The sequence below is a fragment of the Emiliania huxleyi genome (genome assembly GCF_000372725.1).
Source record: "Emiliania huxleyi CCMP1516 unplaced genomic scaffold EMIHUscaffold_52, whole genome shotgun sequence".
Lineage (NCBI taxonomy): Eukaryota > Haptophyta > Isochrysidales > Noelaerhabdaceae > Emiliania > Emiliania huxleyi.
Window position 1 is genome coordinate 453588 of NW_005198091.1, and position 19299 is coordinate 472886.

Here is a 19299-nt window from a genome sequence, read left to right on the forward strand (position 1 = left end):
GCCCGCCGGGTCATCATTCAGCTCTGAGCCCATCGCCGCAGGAGCGAAAGCTGCGACTAGCATGACCGAGAGCGATGGCATCGATCGCGGCAGAACCGCAACCGATCGCGGCAGAACTCATACAAGTTGTGGCAGGTAGAGTAGTATCTAGATTTCGCGAGCATTTTTTTTTCATCCTTCTCTTTTATGTATGTAAAAGAGGGATTGCGAATGTTGGACGGAGGGTGGACGCGATCAAGGGTACCTGGTAAAACACCCCGCTATGCACCTCAGTAGTACTCGAGTACGCTCGGTCGGTGCGCCGTTTGTTTTTGGTCTGCGTTTGGTTCGATCGATGGTTCCTGCCACCTCGCGTGCGGCTCTGATCCCGACAATCGCCTGGCTACAATCTTCCCTCGAGTCGAGAGATTGCCCGATCGGCGGCGGAGCGAAGCGTACTTTCGATCTCGTTCGTTGCACGCCAGGCCAACTTTTAGTCAGAAGAAGTTGGAATTAATGCTCCCGCCCGCCCGAGGTTTGCTCGGCCGCAGGGGAGGAGTGAGGGACTACGTGAGAGAGATTTTTAGCAATACCTGAAAGAGAGGTTACAGGCGGGGTACAATACCAAACAACTCTAACACTCACTACGTGTGAGGGTGGGTGGGAGAGGGGCTGTTTCAGTGTACGTACTGTACGTTTAGCCTTACTGGGAGAAAAGGTAGAGGCTCTCTCTCTCAGTGTATGTAGGCCTTACTTACGAACATGCTGACAGGGATGAGGAAGGAGGGCGACTCCGACCGAAGGGTGTTCGGGGTTTGTAACAACTAACAGCCTCTGCAGGAGAGTGCTCTAAATAAATAAATAAAACGGACACACCAAACACCGGGTGGGAGAGCATATCTTCTGGCTCAACGAGGCGGAGCACTTGGAGCACTTGGAGTGCAGTCATCCACCTCACATCCAGGGCCGGGGAGCTAAGAAGCGCCCCCAGCGGGCCGGAGCCCTATGTAGTTTTTTTCCGTCTTGGAGGGAGAAGATACGGTTGGTCGCATCCGCACTTGCCGGCTTCGCTCAGAGCGACGCCTTCCCCGCCCGCCACGCGCACCACCTCCGGCGCCAGCCGCCAAATGCTGGCTCCTACCTCTGCGGATCCACACCTGTCACCGATGCAAACCTCCTCAATCTCCACCGGTTCGCGCCTCTATGACCGGCTCATGCATGGCATGTCGAGTGATTGGGCCAGCAAAGTGACTGGGATGCTCCTCGCGTCCTCAGTCGACCTCTCTGCGCTCCTCGAGGGCCCTCCCGCCGAGCTCGACGTGCTCGTGGCTCGTGCCATAAGCAGCGTCGATGCTGCGGCACTGGAGGCTCTCATGGGCGCCCTCGCACTCTCCCAGGAGGGTGTGGGAGACATGGGAGCGATCCCGTGGACGGTGGCGGGCCGCAGCCTGCGCACCGAAGAGGTGCCCGTTACGAGCGACGTGCGGGTCAGCGTGTGGCTCCGCGCGCCCGTCGACCTCCCCTTCGCCGCGGACATCTATGTTGCGCAGTCGGGCGGCCGTCTCGTCAAGGTGGGCACGCTCACCCCCCGCTGCCCGACCCTCGACGGCGTGCAGCTGTTGAGCGGCAGCGCGCGGCTGGTCGTCTCGCTCGCCGAAGAAGTCCGGCCGGCGGCACCCGCCCGCCGCCCGCTCGTGCACTTGGACGCCTCGACGCAGCTCGCGGCCGCCAAGCAGACGAAGAGGGCCAGAGGTGAAGACGAAGCAGGCCCGGAGGCCCTCGCTGGAGACGGAGTCGGAGACGCGGCCGGCCTGGCGGCCCAGGCGGGGCTGCGCAAGGAGACGGCGGAGGCGTTCGCGCGGGCAGCGTCCGGCTCTCCCGTCGAGGCCCACTCGCCGCACGGGGTGGCCGAATTTGTGCGCGGTCGGCTCGAGGAGCAGCGGAGGGACGTGTGCGCGACAGCCGTGCAGTGCGTGGGCGTCCTGCACACGCTGGGCCTCCTCGCGCGCGTCGAGGAGGTCGTGGCCCGCGGCGGAGAGACGATCGGCGACGGCGGCGAGGGCGGCGGCGAGGGCGGCGGCGCGGGCGAGGGGTGCGGCGCGGGTGCGGCCGGGCCTCGGCTGCGCTCTGCGGGCGGGATCTTCCTCAAGCTCCTGCGCGAGGACGGCGAGCGGGGCGTGGCGGGCGCAGAGGCGGCCTGGCAGAGGATCCGCTCCGACGGCGTCGCGCTGCGCAAGGCGCAGGCGCGCAAGCGGGCGGAGCTGCGCAAGGCGCGGAGCGCGCGCAGCAGCTCCCTCGCCGCCGGCCGCGAGCGCCAGGCGCCGCAGGCCAGCGCGTAGGCGACACGGCGGGAGGTGCTTCGAGACGCCGCGTCGGGCGAGGGCTAGCCCCTCTCGCTCTCTAGCCGCTCGCGATGTCCGAACACACGCGCATATAGTCCCCCATGCCGAATAGCCCCGCGTTAGCATACACGTAACCCCGCACACACGGACACGCGATGAGAAGGGGCGGGCGCTCTACGTATCTGCTTCTCCCTCTGCATCGTGCATGTTACACCTCTCTCAAATGAGAAATATCCAGTATCGTGTCCGCCGGGCGCGCGAGTGACGAGAGCTGCACTGTGGGTAAAAAAGACGACTTTGCGCCCACCGGCGCCACACGCGACCCGCAACCACGCCGACACGCCGTCACTTTCATCGTTCGCGAGAGCGGCGAGGCGCGCAGACAGACAGGTGAGAGCTATTTTTTAATGCAACCTCTGATTTGCTCGTCCGCGTCCACCAGCGACCAGGGCTCCTGGGGACTCGAAATATTCCGTCGTGCTCGCGCGCAACGTCGTCACCAATGAGAAGGCGGGGGAGCTCGAGCAGTGCCTGATCGACCTTCCCATCTCCGTCAACCACAACGCATCCGGCCTTCCGTGCCAGTACTCCGCCTCCTTCCCGGCGATCATCTACGCCGTGCCCCTCAACGAGGGCCTCTCGATTGCTGAGTACTGGGCCACGCGTGCGTGCCCGCCCACCCTCAAACCTCCGCGTCGCGGATCGGATCGGCGGGCGGGCGACTCACTGACGCTTCCGCCCGTGCCCGCAGACAAGTCGTACTACATCGAGCGTCAGGAGATGGGCATCGGGAAGAACAAGGCGCGCGAGCTCGGCATCATCCGCACGCTCGCCCAGGAGCGCGCGATGGGGCTGCGGGACCCGCCCGCGGTCGGCGGCGGCGACCAGCCGACGACGCACGTGCACATGGACGACAAGAAGTGGCTGCGCATCCTCCTCGACTCTGGCCTGAACCTCTCCGCGCTCGATCGCGCCATGGAGAAGAGCTCGCACGCTCGCCTCAACACGCTGACGAGCCCCATCCTCAAGTCAACGCCGCAGCCGGGCTCGACGGAGGCGTCGCTTCTCAAGGAGCTGCAGAAGCTCACCTCGGGCAAGTCGGGTCTCACGAGCAACGAGAAGTTCAAGCGCCTCAAGCCAATGTATTGGGAGATGCGCAAGTCGGCGACGCGCGTGTGAGCTCCGCACAGAGCGACGCCGCCACCACCGCGCCGCCCTCGCGCGAGGCGGGCAGCGCACGCGCGGCGCATCTCTTGCTCGTGCGGCGCGTCTTGTTCCCGCGTGCGGCGCGAAAAAGCAAAAAAAAGAGAGGGAAAGAGGAGACAGAAACTGTGAAAAGCGGAAGGGCATATTGGAACCTGTGAAAAGCGGAAAAAAAATGCGGTTCCACGTGTACGTGTGTGTGGAAACATGCACCTGTCCTGAAACGTGAAAGGGTTAAAATGGATTGCGATATGCCTTATCGGGATAACCACCCGGCGCGCCATGTAAAGAGAGATCTGCGTGCCCCGTTCGGCGCAACGCAATCTTCTGGTCAAACAGTGAGACTGCGAGGTCGTACACCGCGAGGTCCGGGCGCAGGGCTTCGCGCAGCACGCTTGCCGCCTTTTTGTCCCTGTCTACATCGAGAAGTTTGGGGTGGGAGTTTGCATGGATGCGGATCGTCTCGGGGCTAAAGCACACTCCGTATTGCGCACAAAAGAGGGCTACAGTCTTGTCCATGTGCTCGAGCACGCCCACAAAGTCGAATGCTCGCAAGCTCGCAAACGCTACCGAGAGCATGGTGCTGATGTTTTTCGTACACGCCGCACTTTGGCCCGCCACCACTCCGAGCGCTTCCGTGGCGGCGGCGGTGGCCCTAAGTATGGCGCACTGCTGTGGTGCGATCGAGCAATCGGAGTGCGATGCGTCGTCTTGACTGCGGTAGCCCGGCGCGCCATCTCTGAGGTGCTGGAGGCCCGAGCAGCAGCCATAGCACCCAGTCAGGAAGCCCAGGGTTCGATCCGGTGTCCTGACGCCGCTGTAGAAGCGCTCGATCGACGCCGCCGTAGCATTGCTTCGTTCGTTGGCGTAGTTGAACGACGAGGCAATTCGGCGTACCGGGTCGCGGATAATCGTGGCCATCTCATACCCGAACGCACGAAACGCTTGTGCTGCGGCTACGTCCCAGTGATGCAGCTCGACGAAGGTGCAGTTGCTGCGGACCATGTCAATTATCATGGATAGGGCAGTCTCGCCGTGCCAATGGCTCTTTTGAAACCCTGGCCCTTTCAGAGAGCATAGATTTTTGGAGATGTCGCAGCCGGATGATGCGAGACTGCCGTCGGTTGCAGCACGGCACATCTTTTGATGCTCTGACATCCACTTCATCCAGGTCGACCCTCCGCTCTCGTTGATGTGCATGAAGACGAGGCGTGTCTCCGTGGCCCCACGCGAGGAGGCAAGCGAGCACACGCATAAGGGCAGAAGTGCCCGGAACACCGTCATCTGTGTCGGGACGACGCGCGAATTTGAGTTCGGACACGTGTTTTATCCACAGACCTTGTATTGAGAAGAAAAGAAAGAGGGGTGGTTTCTCCTGTCCTAGGGCCGATCCCCTTTCCCTCACTGCTCTCACTGGCCTCACATTGGAAAAGTCTATGCAAAAGTCCAACAAACAAAGTGCTCCAGCAAAGACTTTTAGTTTTACCAAAGACAAGAAGAGAACTCTCTCTCTCTCCAAAGACCACAAACAAAAGTCAAAACGCACGAGCCGCGCATCCAAATGCAGGATCGATCCAAGCGTGACTGCGTGAATTCTCGAATTCCCAGTCAGTCGGTGTTCACGTCCTACTCCTTGTCTCCTGAGCACGGCGACGGGGGACGGGACCGCGGCGGCGCGGGGCGGGCATCTCGGGCCAACGCGGGCCAACGGCTATACGGCTGCTAGAGTAACGTACGGCTGTATTTTGACTTTTGGACACAATCCCGCAAGTATTGCCCCGAGCTAAAATCGTAATTAAACCTCTCGTTGTTTTGTCACACCATGACGACATCCACTTGATCACCATGACCTCACAGCCAGAGGAGAGAGCCCAACGCTGAAGGGAGACGCGGAGAGCTACAAATAGGTCTGTAAACATAACCACAAGATAAAACACAGCGATGGGTAGCAGAGCCCAGCGCACTGACTGTACACACCCATGCGGTGTGTGTTCAGTGTTTAATGGGATTTGCGTCTGACGAAGCGACGCACGTATCGACCCCCCCGCCCCCCCCCCCCCCGCCCCCTGCCCAACTAGGGGCGGACCGCCGCCGGCCTCCGGCTAGATCAGGTCTGCTACGTTCATCGGCATCTCGTCGATCTGCGTCGAGTAGAACTGCTCGATGTCGCGCAGGATGCGGATGTCGTCGCTCTTGACGAAGTTGATCGCGACGCCCTTGCGGCCGAACCGGCCCGAGCGGCCGATGCGGTGGATGTAGAGCTCGCGGTTGTTGGGGAGGTCGTAGTTGATCACGAGCGACACCTGGCGGGGAGGGCAAGGTGGAGGTCAGCCCGGCTGCAGGGAGGGCAGCGCAGAGGGCGCGCAATGGGTGCTGGAGGGGCGGCGAGGGGGACGCGGCCGCAGCGCCGCGGGGAGGGGGGAGGGGGTGATGTGTGTGTGGCTGGCCTGCTGCACGTCGATGCCGCGGCCCCACACGTCTGTGGCGATGAGGACGCGCGAGTCGCCCGAGCGGAACTCGGCCATGATTGCGTCGCGCTCCTTTTGCGGCATGTCCCCGTGCATGGAGGAGACGGTGAAGTTTGCCTGCCTCATCTTGTGGGTGAGCCAGTCGACCTTCTTCTTCGTGTTGCAAAAGATGACCGCCTGCGCAGCCGGGGCCGCGAGGGCTCGGTGAGGCCGTCCCGCAGCGGGAGAGTGCCGCCTCGCGGCTTGAGGTGGGGCGTGGGAGGCGAGGCGCCTGCGTGATGGTGAGGGTGTCGTACAGGTCGCAGAGCGTGTCGAACTTCCACTCCTCCCGCTCGACCGCGACGAAGAACTGCTTGATGCCCTCGAGCGTCAGCTCGTCGCGCTTGACCAGAATCCGAACCTGCGCCCGCCGCGAGGGGAGGGCGTGTCGTGGACGTGTCGCGGGCGTGTCCCGCGGTCCCGGCGGAGAGGGTCCGGCGCACGGGGTCAGTCATAAACTTGCGCGTCATCTCGAGGATCTCGTTGGGCAGCGTCGCCGAGATGAGGACGACTTGGGTGGCGGGCGGCAGGTAGCGGTAGATGTCGTAGATCTGCTCCTTGAAGCCCTGGGAGAGCATCTCGTCCGCCTGGGGCGCGGAGGCGGGAGGGGAGGCGGAGGGGGGGGGGGGGGGGGGGTGAGGTGGCGGGTGTGCGGTGGTTGTGCGTTCTGTGCGCTCTCTCCACCGCCTCTTCGACCACCAGCACCGGGATGGCCCTCTCTCGGCCGCCCCTCGGCCGCCCCTCGGCCGCCCCTCGGCCGCCCCTCGGCCGCCCCTCGGCCGCCCCTCGGCCGCGCCTCGGCCGCACCTCGGCCGCACCTCGGCCGCACCTCTACCTCTCGGCTGCATCTCTGACGAGGCGCATCTGGGCCGCCGCTGCTCTCCACCTCTCGGCTACCTCTGTGCGGCACCTCGTCGATGACGAGCATCTTGATTGCGCGCGTGCGCAAGTTGCGGCGGCGGATCATGTCGAAGACGCGGCCCGGCGTGCCTAGAAGGTTCCTAGAAGCTTCCTAGAAGGTTCCCTCGCGGATCATGTCGAAGACGCGGCCCGGCGTGCCGGAGACGGCGTGCACTCCGGCGTCGAGGCGGCGGATGTCCTCGCCGATCGACTTGCCTCCGATGCAGGCGTGGCACTGCACCGACATGTAGTCTCCGAGCGCGAGCATCACCTACAGGGCCGCAGCGTCATGCAGGGCCGCAGCGTCATGGGCGGGTGGTGGGCGGGGGTGGACGTGTCGTGGACGGGACGTGGACAGACAGGCAGTCGCGGCGTGCTGGCAGGTGGACGGGGCGCGGCGGCGTGGATGGGAAGCGGCAGCAGGGGGGCGGGGCAGGGCGAGGCGGCGGCGGGGCGAGCCTTTTGCGTCTGCTCTGCCAGCTCGCGCGTCGGGGAGAGCGCGAGCGCCTGCGTCTCGCGCTGCGAGGTGTCGATGCAGTGCAGCACGCCCACCTAGCGGCAGGCACGCCCGTCATGCCGCGCGTCCTCCGTGGTCGCATGCCGCGCGCGGCCGCCGCGCCGAAAAGATGGTCGTCTTGCCGGTGCCCGACTGCGCCTGCGCGATGGTGTCGCGGCCCTTGAGGATGGGCATGATGGCGCGCTGCTGGATGGCGGACGGCTTCTCAAAGCCTGCGCGCGGGGCGGGCCGCCCGTCAGCCCCACACCGCCGTCGGCACCCGCCCGCGCCGGGGGCGGCTACCGTACGCGTAGATGCCGCGGAGCAGCTCGTCCTTGAGCCCCATGGCATCGAAGGACTCGACGATCTGCACGTCGTCCGACGTGCTGAAGTCGAGCGTCTCGTCGTCAACCATCGCCGTCATGGCGCAGCGCGGCGGGCGGCGAGGCGCGCCTTCGAGGATGCAGGCGTGAGCGTGCAGCAGCGCGAGCCAGGAAAATTTTTTTTTGCAGGGGATTGATTTTGCTTTTTGTTGGTGTGGGGGTATGCGATCGCAGATTTCAATGGTCATGTCGAATTTTCCTTCTTTCTGGTTTCCTCGGCGTGAGTCGCCGAGGTGGCTGTGGCCCCCATGCCCCCATGAGCTGAAGATGCTGCCCGGCTCCCTCTCCCGCGTTGACGAGCAGGCGCCTGCGTATTGTCATCCTGCCGATCCGAAGGCCTTGTTTGATGGCATCCACCACAACGAGGCCTCCGTCCACTCCGCGCTGAACCATCCGAGGGCGCTCGAGGAGTGCCTCAAGCGTACGGGCGTGTCGCCAGCAGAGATTGCCAACAAAATCGATCCCGACGGGGACCGACGGCCGTTGCACTGGGCGGCAGCTCGCGGTCACACCCAGTGCGTCCAGTTGCTCCTCGAGGCCGGCGCAGACCCGCAGGCACTGGATGTTCACGGCGCGACTGCGGCGCAGCTCGGGATGTGGCACGAGGAGTGCTCCGCTCTGCTTCCGTCGATCTCGGCGTATCCGGCGGCGGCGGCGATCGTGGCGGCGCAGGTCGCGGCGGCGGCGGCGAGCTGCTGCGCAACGCGGAGCGACTCGTTCGGGACGAGCGGCTCGTGCCAGACAAGCGGCTCGTGCTCGAGTAGCGGCGCGGCGAGCTCGCGCAGCAGCGAGCGGCTGCGGCCGGGCATGAAGCAGATGCCGGACGGGAGGGTGGTGATGACCAAGGCGGCGAAGAAGAGGGAGGCGAGGGCGCGGCGGGAGGCGGAGGCTGCGCAGCGCGAGGCGCGAGAGGACGACTGCTTGGGCGGCGCTCTGCTCGAGGCTCTGGGGGACGAACGGCCTGTCGCGGGCGATTCCATCGGCGGGAGAGGCCGCTTCACGGCGGAGGAGGACGCGGCGTACCTGGCGCTGCTCAACCAGTTCGGGCGGCCGAAGAAGAAGGCGCACCGCACCTCCAAGACACCTCTGGGAGACACTTCCGAGACACTTCTTGCCTCCCGCCGCCACCCGCAGAGCCGCTGCGTTCCACACCCAGTCGGATCAGGACCCAAACTTCCCCCCCCCCCCCCCCCCCTCCCCCCCCCTTCAGGAGAACCCGGAGGCGTGGGCTGCCTTCGGCAAGGCCTTCCCCAACCGCTCGCCGAGCTCGTGGACAGCGCACATCAATGCCTTCAGCCAGGCCCCGTCCGGGCTCTGGCAGAAGCGCACGAGTGGCCCCGCCGAGCGGCGCAAGGCGCCGTCCGGCGGCCTGTACACAAAGGCGGAGTTCGTGGCCCTCTACGGAGGGCGCGCCGAGTGGGATGCCGCCGCCGCAGGTGCGGTCGGCCCGGCAGCCCCCGCGGCCCACCACCCTGGCGCCGGCGGGGGAGGCGGGCGCCTCCCCCACACGAGCGGGAGCTGGTGGCCTCCTCTGCCGGTGCTCTACCAGCCCCCGATCTCGCAAGGGGGCGCGCAGGCGGGCAGCAGCCGCGCTCTCCCGCCGGTCTCGCCGGCGGTGGCCCGAAAGCTCGAGTGGTGGGTGGCGGCCAAGCGCCGCCGCGATTTTGTGACCTCTGACCAGCTGCGTGCCGAGATCATGAGGGACGCCGGCTTCAACCCCGAGGACGGCAGACCAGTGCCGGGATGGCTGCCGCCAGGGCCCGGCTGGTTCGCAGGAGGCTACGTTTAGCGTACGGTAGGAGTTTTGAGTTGAGAGACACATAGAGGGATTCGGACGCGCTGCATGTGTTTGTTTTGCTGCATGAATTCCTGTTTTCCCGGTTTTTGTAGTTTCGGCCTTTTAGTTTCGGCTCCGCGTGTGGTGTCATCTGGTTAGAATAAAGCCGTACGTCAATTATCATTAAAAGGCATATCTTGTGGTACGGTTGTGCTTGTGGGCTTTGGGGGGGGCCTGGGGGGGGGGGTACACGAAACCCAAAAACGCCGCGCGTAAAAAGTTAAGTCTTAAGACCGTTAGTAATCAAGCAGAAAAAATCTCGTCATGCGCGAGAGATAACATAATGTTATGGGGCTACCTTGTCGCTACCTTGTGGCCATTGCCGGCCCGCGAAACGGGCCGCTGGTGACCGGCAACTGTGCCCGCCTTCCAAAAGCGTTCGGCCCCGGCGGCGCTTGTCTCGTACGCCGACCGCCCCCGCCTCGCTCCTACTACCCTTGCGACTCCGCCTTGAGCCGCTCGAACGCCGCGCGCTGCGCCGCCGCCGCCGCCTCCTCTTCTGCCTTGTCGGCCGCCGCCTTTTCGCTCGCCGCCTTCTGCGCAACCTTGGCCGCCGCCGCCGCCGCCGCCGCCGCCGTGGCGGCCGCCCAGTCAATCGCGACGGGTGCCGGCACGGCGGCGCCTGCCTGCGGAGCGGCGGGTGCCAGCCAGCCCTTGGCAGCCAAGGCTGGCCGCACCGCTGCCGGGTCGTGGCGGAACTGGCAGGCGGCGCCGCGGGTGCACATGCCCGAGAGGAAGTCTTTGCAGTGCCCCATCGACCTGCAGGCGCCAGCCAGGGGGGCGTCAGAAGGGGACGGGCGCGCACCTCCCGCGCTGCTCTCTCGAGCGCACTGTGCGGGGCTGGCGCCGTCCGCGGCGCGCGGCTGCTCGAGGGCAGCCTGCCGCCGCGCCTCGTCCTGCGCGGCGGCGGCCGCCACCCGCTGCTGCGGGTGCAGGGTGTGGTCCACCATGTTGGCGGCGTTCGGCTCGCCGCCGTCTACCTCGTGCCTCGGCCGGCCGCAGATCTTCGTGTTGCAGGTCATCCGCGTCGGAAAGTTGATGTTGCGGCAGTTGAGGCAGACCCACGAGCCGGCGGGGTGGCCCGTCGCCGTCTTTGGCGTGTCGGGGTGCTGCCAGTTTGGCTGCGCCCCGCCCGCCAGCTGGGCCGGCACCCCTCCGGCGTAGCCGGGCGGCGCGGGAGGGTAGCCGGGCGGCGCTGGCGGGTACCCTCCCGGGGGGCCCAACCCTCCCGGGGTGGCGGGCTGCGGCGGGTACCCATGCGGCGAGAAGGGCGCGGGCGGCGCGGGCGGCACTGGCTGCAGCGGCGGCGGGACGCCCGGTGGGAGCGGCACCGGCGGTGGCAGCGGCACAGGCTGCACCGGCTGAAGCACAGGCTGCAACACAGGCTGCAGCACCGGCTGCAGCACCGGCTGCAGCACCGGCGCCGGCTGCACGGCGCTCGGGTCGACGGGCGGCGTCCACGACGAGTAGCCGGTGGGGCCGTGGTGGAAGTAGGGCCGGCCGCTCGCAGAGTCGGTGCACTGCGTCCAGCCGAGCGGGGCCAGGTGCTGCAGCGCGGCGGGCAGCCCGTTTTGCGCGTGCTGCACCGCCGCCTGCACCGCCGGGTGCGCGTGCTGGTGCTGCGCCTGCTGCATCGCCATCCGCATCGCCTCCGCCTGCGCGATGAGTCGCTTCTCCTGCTCCTGCCGCGCCGCGAGCGACTCCCGCTCCTGCGCCTCGGCCTCCTCGCGCTCCGCGCGCCGCTTCTGGGCCGTCGCCTCAAGCCAGCGGCTCGTCTTGCCCTTCTGCGCGCCGAAGAGCATGTGGTGGTACCTACTCGCGCGGCCGGCCGGGTGAGGCGCCTCTCGCCCAATCTCCGCGCCACACGGGACGGGGGGCGTCGCGCTACTTGTCCTCGATCTTGCCCCCCTTGCCGCGGTGCTCGATTTCGAGCTTCTCGCCCCTGCCCCCCTCGGCCTCCTTGCCCCCCTCGGCCTCCTTGCCCCCCTCCCCCCCGCCGCGAGACGATCCACCTGCGCCGCCTCCGCTCGCCGCGGCGGGTGCGGGCGCGCCCTCGGCCCCGGAGGCGGCGGCGGGCGCCGCGTCGGCCTCGTCACCGAACATCGCCTCCGCCAGCCTCATCTTGGCCTCCTCGTCGTCAGCCGCGGCGTCGGCGGGCGCGGCGGGCGCGGGCGCGGGCGCGGCGGGCGCGGCGGCGGAAAGCGCGGCGGCGGGGGCGGCGGCGGCGCTCTCGGACGGCTTTTGCGCCTTCTTGCCGCGCCGCTCATCCCCGGCAGAGCTGCTCGACGAGCGCCGCTTTTCGCGCGCCTTCTTCTTGCCGCGCCTACTCTCGGGCGGCCTCGGGTCGTCTCGGGGAGAGCCGCTGGAGCGCAACGCACCCCCCTCCCTGCCGCGCCGGCGCGAGGGGCTCGAGGAGCTCGACGCTGACGGGCGTGCGCTGTCCCACCTGCGGCGAGTCGGCGGCGTGAGAGGAGGGGCGGCGCCTCGAGGGCGACAGGCGGGGCACACCGCTCGAGCCCCTTGCCCTTGCCCTTGCCCTTGTCCTTGTCCTTGCCCTTGTCTTTCTCCTTGCCCTTGTCCTTGTCCTTGTCCTTGTCCTTCTCCTTGTCTTTCTCCTTGTCCTTGTCCTTGCTGCTCTGGCCCCGCCCGCTCTTCCCCTCCTCGCGCGATCGATGCCTCCTCTGCCGCGCCTAGGGAAGGCCGAGACGGCTCAGAGAGCAGCTCGACTGCGGAAGGGCCGCTCCTTGCGACGCGCCTCGGAGCGCGAGCGCGAGCGCGAACGGCGGCGTCGCCGGTCGCGCCCGCGGCTGCGGCTACGGCTGCGGCTGCGGCTGCGGCTGCCGCGCCTGCGCCGCTTGTGCGAGCGCGAGCGGTTGCGCGAGCGGTCGCGGGAGCGGTCGCGGGAGCGGTCGCGCCGCGAGCGGTCGCGGTCGCGCGAGCGGGAACGGTCGCGCGAGCGGGAACGGTTCCCCGGCCGCCTGCCTCTGTCGAGGGTGGGGCAGCGGGCTTCCTTGTGGCCGAGCTGGCCGCACCGCTCGCAGCGGTCGACGTTGTGCGAGAAGCCGAGGCCCGCGACGAGCGCCTGCCCGACGTTGTGCGAGCGAGGTGCGGGCGAGGTGCGGGCGAGGTGCGGGCGAGGTGCGGGCGAGGTGCGGGCGAGGTGCGGGCGAGGTGCGGGCGAGGTGCGGGCGAGGTGCGGGCGAGGTGCGGGCGAAGTGCGGGCGAAGTGCGGGCGAGGTGCGGGCGAGGTGCGGGCGAGGTGCGGGCGAGGTGCGGGCGAGGTGCGGGCGAGGTGCGGGCGAGGTGCGGGCGAGGTGCGGGCGAGGTGCGGGCGAGGTGCGGGCGAGGTGCGGGCGAGGTGCGGGCGAGGTGCGGGCGAAGTGCGGGCGAGGTGCGGGCGAGGTGCGGGCGAGGTGCGGGCGAGGTGCGGGCGAGGTGCGGGCGAGGTGCGGGCGAGGTGCGGGCGAGGTGCGGGCGAAGTGCGGGCGAGATGCGGGCGAGGTGCGGGCGAGGTGTGGGCGAGGCGTGGCCGATGCGTGGGAGGGTCGGGGGGGGTTGGCCCCGCCTGCTCCGAGTGCGGCACCGGCCGGCCACTGCTCCGCACGCCAAGCTCGAGAGGCACCTCCTTCTCTCCGATCTTGACCACCTTGCGGCCCTTCTCGTTGGTGGCCACTGAGGCGGCCGCCGCACCCTCGCCCGCCGCACCCTCGGCCGCCTCCAGCGCGGCCTCCTCCTTCTCGAGCTGCAGCGTGCCGCCCGCCTACACTCTCGGCCGATCTCGGCTGAGCTCTCCTCCTCCTCGGGCTGCTGCGGGCCGCCGTCACGTCGCTTCCCTGGAAAGCCTGCATCTCGGCTGCATCTCGGCTGCCTCTCGGCTGCATCTCGGCTGCGTCTCGGCTGCGTCTCGGCTGCATCTCGCCGTCGCGTCGCTCTTTTGAAAGTCGACGAAGCTCAGCCGGCCGACCGCGAGGGGCTTGGCGGGGAGGGGGTCGGAGGGGCGGCGCAGCTCCTGCGACGGCAAAGGCGGACGGCTTGCCTCGAGAGTCTGACCTCGTCTCGAAGCGGCGGGATCTCGGCTGGGTCTCGGCTGGGTCTCGGCTGGGTCTCGGCTGGGTCTCGGCTGGGTCTCGGCTGGGTCTCGGCTGGGTCTCGGCTGGGTCTCGGCTGGGTCTTGGCTGGGTAGGTCTCGCGCCCTCGCGTCACGGCCGAGCGCTTCGCGCAGCAGCCGCTCTGCGCCATCAACCTTCTCCCTCGGCCCGACGAGTAGCACCGCCTGTTCACAGCTCGAGCCGTGAAGAGGCGCCGAGCGCGCCCAGCTGCCGCCGGGCTGCAGCGCCGCGCCTTGCACTGCGGAAAGCGGTCCGGAGGCCGCAGGTGCGCAACCACCTTGCAGCCCGCCCGCTCGCGCAGCCGCTGCAGCCCCATGTTTCCCTGCCCCTTGACCCGCCCCCACGCCGCCGCCGGAAGGACGAACACCTCGCGGCAGCACCCCTCCGGCACCGGCTCCGCCTCCAGCTCCTCTAGCGCCTGAGATATGGGGAGATATGGGGAGATATGGCGCCTCCAGCTCCTCTGGCGCCTGTCGCGACAAAGAGAGGCACGCCGCCGTAGAGACACACCGCACAGCGCGGCCACCTCTTTGCTCCGCACCCCCTCTCGCGCCTCGCCGCGCTCCTCGCACTCCTCGGCCAACCTCGGCTCCTCTCGGCTCCCCTCGGCTAACCTCGGCCCCTCTCGCCTCCTCTCGCCTCCTCTCGCCTCCTCTCGCCTCCTCTCCGCTCCTCTCATGTCCTCTCGGCTCCTCTCGCGCGCCTCGCCGCACGCCTCGTATGGCTCGTCCGGGCTCACCTACACCCCGCCACACCTCGGGCTCATCTCGCCGCGCCTCGCCGCAGGCCGCCTCGCCGCACGCAAGAGAGAGAGATCGCCAGCCCGCGGCCGTCGTCGAGCACCTCGTACATCGCCTGACTCAGGAGCGACCATTGAGGAGTGCTGCCAGGTGGTGGTCACTCTCTTGTCAGCGGCTCGTTCATCGCCTCGTAGCCGGCGCGCACCGACGAGGGAAGGCCGACCAGCGAGACCTGGCCGCAGAGAGAGAGAGAGGGGTGGAGAGGTGGGAAGGGGGAGGGGGAGAGAGAGAGGCAGGCGGGGAGACGGCGTCGACACCGCGGGGCGAGACGCATCTCGGAGCGGTCTCGGAGCGGTCTCGGAGCGGTCTCGGAGCGGTCTCGGACGTGTCTCGGACCTGCCGCACGTCGTCGGGGCCCTCGGGCGGCGGCCGCGCGTCGATGATGTAGATGCGGCAGCCGGTCGACTCCTAATCTCGGCTGATCTCGGCTCATCTCGGGCCATCTCGACGCCGCCGCAGATGCTGGCTGCTTCTCGACTCCTCCATCCCCTTGAAGGTTGCGCCCTTCGGCCCGATGGCGCGGTTGCACATCTTCTTGCGCATGAAGCAGTCGTGCCGGATCGTGCCGGGCGCCTGGGGGCAGCGATGAGGGCAGGGTCTCTCTCTCTCTCTCTCTCTCTCTCTCTCTCTCTATGTGTGTGTGTGTGTGTGTGTGTGTGTGTGTGTGTGTGTGTGTGATCCGCCGGCCGCCTGTGCCCGCCGAGGTGCTGCTATGCTGTGCCCGAGATGCCGCTACGTGGCTGAGGAGCAGCTCCAGTGGCAGTCTGACCTCGAGCAGCCGGAAGAGATGCTTCCCGCTCAGTGCAGCGGCGGGGTTGGGGTCGGAGGGGAGGGGCCACTGATCGAGCCGCCGCTTGAAGACGAAGCCGCCCGTCGACTCGTGCTTCGACGTCTCGAACGTCGGCGCCCCCGGCGGCGCCAGGCCAGGCAATCCGTACGGTGCCGCCGCCGCGCCGTCCGGGGCGGGCTCGGGAGGCGGCGGAGGAGGGACGGGAGGCGGGGGCGGCTGCGCGGCGATGGTGAGGACCGCGCTGGGGCTGAAGTCGAGCCCGAGCCTGCCGGCCTGGCCCGGCCGCTGGTCCTGCACCCGGTGCCCCGCGAGCGGTCCCGACGTGAACACCTTGTTTGGGTCGTTTGGCCGAGAGGTGATGAGCATCACCTCTGCCGCTGCGAGCATGCACTGCTGCGGCGATCCGGTGACAACGACCAGCCGCCGCTCCTCCGGCTCGCCGGGAACCAGGTCCCGGTCGAATATGTGCACGCCCGCGCCAATCCGTGCAGACATGTCCTTGAAGACTGAGCCGCCAGGGCCGATGAGCGCTCCGCACCGGTCTCTTGGCACAATCAGGTCGTGCCGCATCTTGCCGTGGGACAGGTCGCGGTGCAGGAAGCTGGTGGACTTGGCGTGCGGACCCTCGAGGCCCTGGTGCGGCCAGCCGTCTTGGCGCATCTTGAACTCAAAGCCCGTCGCTGGATCAACTCCTGTCGTTATCAGCGGAACGCCGGCAGCCGGCGCCGGCGGAGGCGCCGGCGACCGTCCGCGAGAGCGAGAGCGATGCGAATCCCGGCCGCGGCGTGGCGACGGAGATCGACCGCGCGGCATCTCCGCCGTGTGCTGACACAGAGGGTGTCGCGATGTGGGTGGCGACGCTGAGGAGCCTCTGGTCGCCCTCGTGAAAAATGACGCCGCGCGCAAGAGCGTGTAGCCCGCAGCCCTAGGGTGGGCGACGGCTAGCGCACCACACACCTCTCCTTAAAATCCCTGTGTGGTGGCGGCGTGCCGTCCTCCCATCCCTCCCTTGGGTTGTCTCTTTGACGCCGGCCGCAAGAGCGTCAAGCTCTCTAGCCCGCAGCCCTAGGGTGGGCGACGGCTAGCGCACCACACACCTCTCCTTAAAATCCCTGTGTGGTGGCGGCGTGCCGTCCTCCCATCCCTCCCTTGGGTTGTCTCTTTACTTTCTTTCTTTCTTTTTAGCCCGCAGCCCGTCCCCGAGCATCCGGCCCGCTGGGTGCGCTTCTTAGCTCCTCGGCCCTGGATGTGAGGTTGCTTTGGGGTTTTTTGGTGTTCTCCAAGTGCCGTGTACAACTGTACGTTCCTCTCTCTCTCTCACGTTGTATGTCGTTGTACTTTTACTCGAGTACTGGGAGAAAAGGGAGAGGGTGTCTCTCTCTCTCTCTGTATGCGGCTCTTACAAACATCCCCGAAGGTGGACTGGATTTTTGTGTGAGCCGCCCTTTGAGGAAGCGTCCCTCCTCCCCCCTTCCTTTTTGGCGCAGCGAGAAGAATTTTACAACAAAACTCCCTCGCACGACACTAGGCACGGGACTGGCGCGCACTGGCGAGAAGAAACTCTCGTCTTGTGCCTGTGACATGTTGTTGTAGATTTGTAGCTTCGCGCCAAGATTCGCGCTCGGGGTATTCGTCTCATGCTCACTTGCGGCTCGCGCGTGAAGGCCCGCTACCTCGCAAGCAGCGGAGGCCCCGTCGGCACAAAATGGTTCCCCGCGATCATCACCAAGTGCAACCGCGACGGCACCTTCGATCTGACCTATGACGACGGCGACAAGGAGCAATGCGTCCTTCCTAAATTCATCAAGAATCTCGAGACTCCGTCGTCCGCCGCGCCTCCGGCCGCCGCGCCGCCGCAGACCTCCTCCGAGCTCTCAGCGTACGAGCTGGAGCGGGATGCTAACATCAGAGAGAACAAGGCGGCGCTCTCCCGGCTGGGTCTTGAGGAGGCGGCGGCGGCCTGCACGACCAAGAAGGAGGCCAAGCCGCGGGGCAAGAAGCGGGCCGCGCCCGAGGCGCGAGGGCCAGTGCGCACCAGCCGCCGGTTGAGTGGCGAGGTGCCGGAGGAGGTCTTCGTCGCGGATGAGGAGGGCAGGTGCAGACGATGTGCCCCGAGCTGGGGCCTGGCGCTGCGCATGCTGAGTTGTTTCAGCACTGCCCACCCACAGGCGAGTCGAGCTGGGCGGGGATGAGGAGCTGATCGCGAGCATGCAGGCAGCGCAGCAGGAGGCGACGCGCGAGAAGCGCGAGGAGGCCTGGGAGGCGGCGCGGGAGGCGGCGCGCCGGCGGGCAGAGGCGGAGCCTGGCGCCGTGGAGAAAGGGGCGGAGGAGCCGAGCGCGGACGAGTGGAACTCGCTCGACACGCCGCTCTTCCACATGAACACATTCATGGAAGCAAAAGCGGGCGTGAACAGGGCCTTTGGGCTCTTCCTGCACGGCGGAGTCGCGACACCAGGCTTTCGCCCGCTCGACGACGAGACGGCGAGGCAGGTGCAGGAGGCGTGGCCGCTAAACGCTGACTTCAAGGAGCCGCTGCGCGAAAAGATGATCGAGCAGCACGGGCGCAACTACGAGTCGGGGGCGAGGCAGCGGGCCATTTGGCTCACTGCCTGCCGGCCAGGCGCCTACATCCTCTGCCGCCACAACTCCAAGGGGTGCCCGCACACGCCGGCCGCACTCAAGGACGCGAGCGGCCGGTACCTCGGCGGGGTGTACGCCCTCGGCCGCGTCGAACACTTCCCGGCGCCGCAGTCGGAGGCGGACAGGCAGCTGACCGACTTCGCTTCGGACGAGCGGCTCGAGGGGCTGGGCATGTCGCGATACTACCTGCACGCGGTGGCCAAAGTGAAGTTCTTCGCGCTAGGCTACCTCGACGACCTCAAGCCGGAGACCGCGGGCTACATCAACAAGGTTTGCCAGCCGACGCTGAATCAGGTGCTCGAGGGCAAGCAAAAGCCGGGCAAGCCGCCGGAGGCTGAAAAACACCGCCGCTGCAGGGAGGACCTCTGGCGGACGGCCAAATGGCCGATCGAGCCGGAGCTCTTCGCGGAGGGGGCAGCGGCGCCCCCTTCCCTGGTCGACTAGACACTGGTCACTCTCCTCTTTCGTCTCTAGCACCGCACTTTTGTTTCTGTCGGGATTTTTCAGTTTCTTTGCCTGTTTCGTGTTCGCTCGAACATTCACAGAGAACAAAAGTACGGTAACACAGTACACCGTCCCGCACTGACTCTCGGAGTAGATAGTGGACATTGTGCGTCAATTTGTGCGCGGCCGTCGTCACCTCGACGGACGCCGCGGGTCGGAGTACGTGGGCCTGTCCTGCTGCAGCCTGAGCGACCTCTCGGAAAGCTCCTCCTCGGGCGAGATTGCGCCGCTCGCGTGGTAGTCGATGGGCGACATCGCGTCCGACTCGAGCACGTTGTTGTGCGCGCCGAGCATCGAGGCGCCGTCGGAGGAGCCGCCTCTGCTGCGCGGCTTCACGCGCCGCCTGCGCTCCGCGCCCTTCTCGCCGGGCGTCGTCGCGTGCGAGGGAAGCTCGAGGTGGCGGAGGATGGAGGCGATGGACGAGTTGTACCAGCGCTCGTGCTTGCCCGAGACGGTGCGGTAGCGCGCCTCGTAGATCTCGGCGGAGACGCCTGCGATGGCGGGGAGGGGAGGGGAGGCGGGAGGGGCTAGGTGGGGGGGGCTGAAGGAAGGGGAGGGTCGAGAGAGAGCAGAGAGAAGAGAGCGGGGAGGCGAGAGCGGCGCGCCGATGAAGTCGTCGAAGAAGAGGAGGACGTGCAGCCACTGCCTGTGACTCAGTGATCGCTCCTTCTCAACAGTGAGCCATTCACCGAGAGAAGAGGAGGAAGTGCAGCCGCTGGAGTGCAGCCGCCGCCTGCGAGGCCACTCGGCGATGAAGTCGCGCTCGGTGAGCTCCTCGAGCAGGCGCGCGTTGGCAGACATCTGCGTCG

The 19299-nt window shown here is 67.3% G+C and overlaps 5 protein-coding genes across 5 annotated transcripts in view; 2 read left to right on the forward strand and 3 right to left on the reverse strand.

The window, feature by feature from the left end:
- Window positions 1–5626: 5626 nt before the first annotated feature.
- Window positions 5627–7887, reverse strand: EMIHUDRAFT_451926 (hypothetical protein; the record flags this gene model as incomplete). The annotated part of the gene is made up of 9 exons (XM_005766240.1): window positions 7731–7887; window positions 7551–7660; window positions 7391–7483; window positions 7091–7202; window positions 6942–7021; window positions 6475–6618; window positions 6264–6392; window positions 5981–6169; window positions 5627–5827 (listed from the first exon to the last, which is right to left on the reverse strand). The coding sequence occupies exons 1-9, from the start codon at window positions 7849–7851 to the stop codon at window positions 5627–5629; spliced, it is 1179 nt and encodes a 392-aa protein (XP_005766297.1). The 5' UTR covers window positions 7852–7887.
- A 730-nt stretch (window positions 7888–8617) lies between these two features.
- On the forward strand, window positions 8618–9599 carry EMIHUDRAFT_212413 (hypothetical protein; the record flags this gene model as incomplete). Its single annotated transcript, XM_005766241.1, has 3 exons — window positions 8618–8850; window positions 9077–9246; window positions 9376–9599. The coding sequence occupies 3 exons, from the start codon at window positions 8618–8620 to the stop codon at window positions 9597–9599; spliced, it is 627 nt and encodes a 208-aa protein (XP_005766298.1).
- Window positions 9600–9861: 262 nt separating this feature from the next.
- On the reverse strand, window positions 9862–14914 carry EMIHUDRAFT_437046 (hypothetical protein). Its single transcript, XM_005766242.1, has 14 exons — window positions 14893–14914; window positions 14684–14728; window positions 14576–14611; window positions 14460–14495; window positions 13989–14174; window positions 13840–13920; window positions 13567–13656; window positions 13213–13407; window positions 12403–12729; window positions 12156–12337; window positions 12043–12093; window positions 11536–11970; window positions 10479–11459; window positions 9862–10406 (listed from the first exon to the last, which is right to left on the reverse strand). The coding sequence occupies exons 3-14, from the start codon at window positions 14606–14608 to the stop codon at window positions 10079–10081; spliced, it is 2925 nt and encodes a 974-aa protein (XP_005766299.1). The 5' UTR covers window positions 14609–14611; window positions 14684–14728; window positions 14893–14914; the 3' UTR covers window positions 9862–10078.
- Window positions 14915–16983: 2069 nt separating this feature from the next.
- EMIHUDRAFT_212415 (hypothetical protein) lies at window positions 16984–18430 on the forward strand (the record flags this gene model as incomplete). Its single annotated transcript, XM_005766243.1, has 3 exons — window positions 16984–17133; window positions 17233–17415; window positions 17663–18430. The coding sequence occupies 3 exons, from the start codon at window positions 16984–16986 to the stop codon at window positions 18428–18430; spliced, it is 1101 nt and encodes a 366-aa protein (XP_005766300.1).
- Window positions 18431–18509: 79 nt separating this feature from the next.
- The window catches only part of EMIHUDRAFT_437048 (hypothetical protein), a gene marked incomplete at both ends in the record, with an annotated part of 1617 nt that continues 827 nt past the window's right edge, over window positions 18510–19299 (reverse strand). The window contains 3 exons of the mRNA XM_005766244.1: window positions 18510–18981; window positions 19096–19136; window positions 19224–19299. Of these exons, the coding sequence (XP_005766301.1) occupies window positions 18510–18981; window positions 19096–19136; window positions 19224–19299 (589 nt within the window). The remainder of the gene's footprint in view (window positions 18982–19095; window positions 19137–19223) is intronic.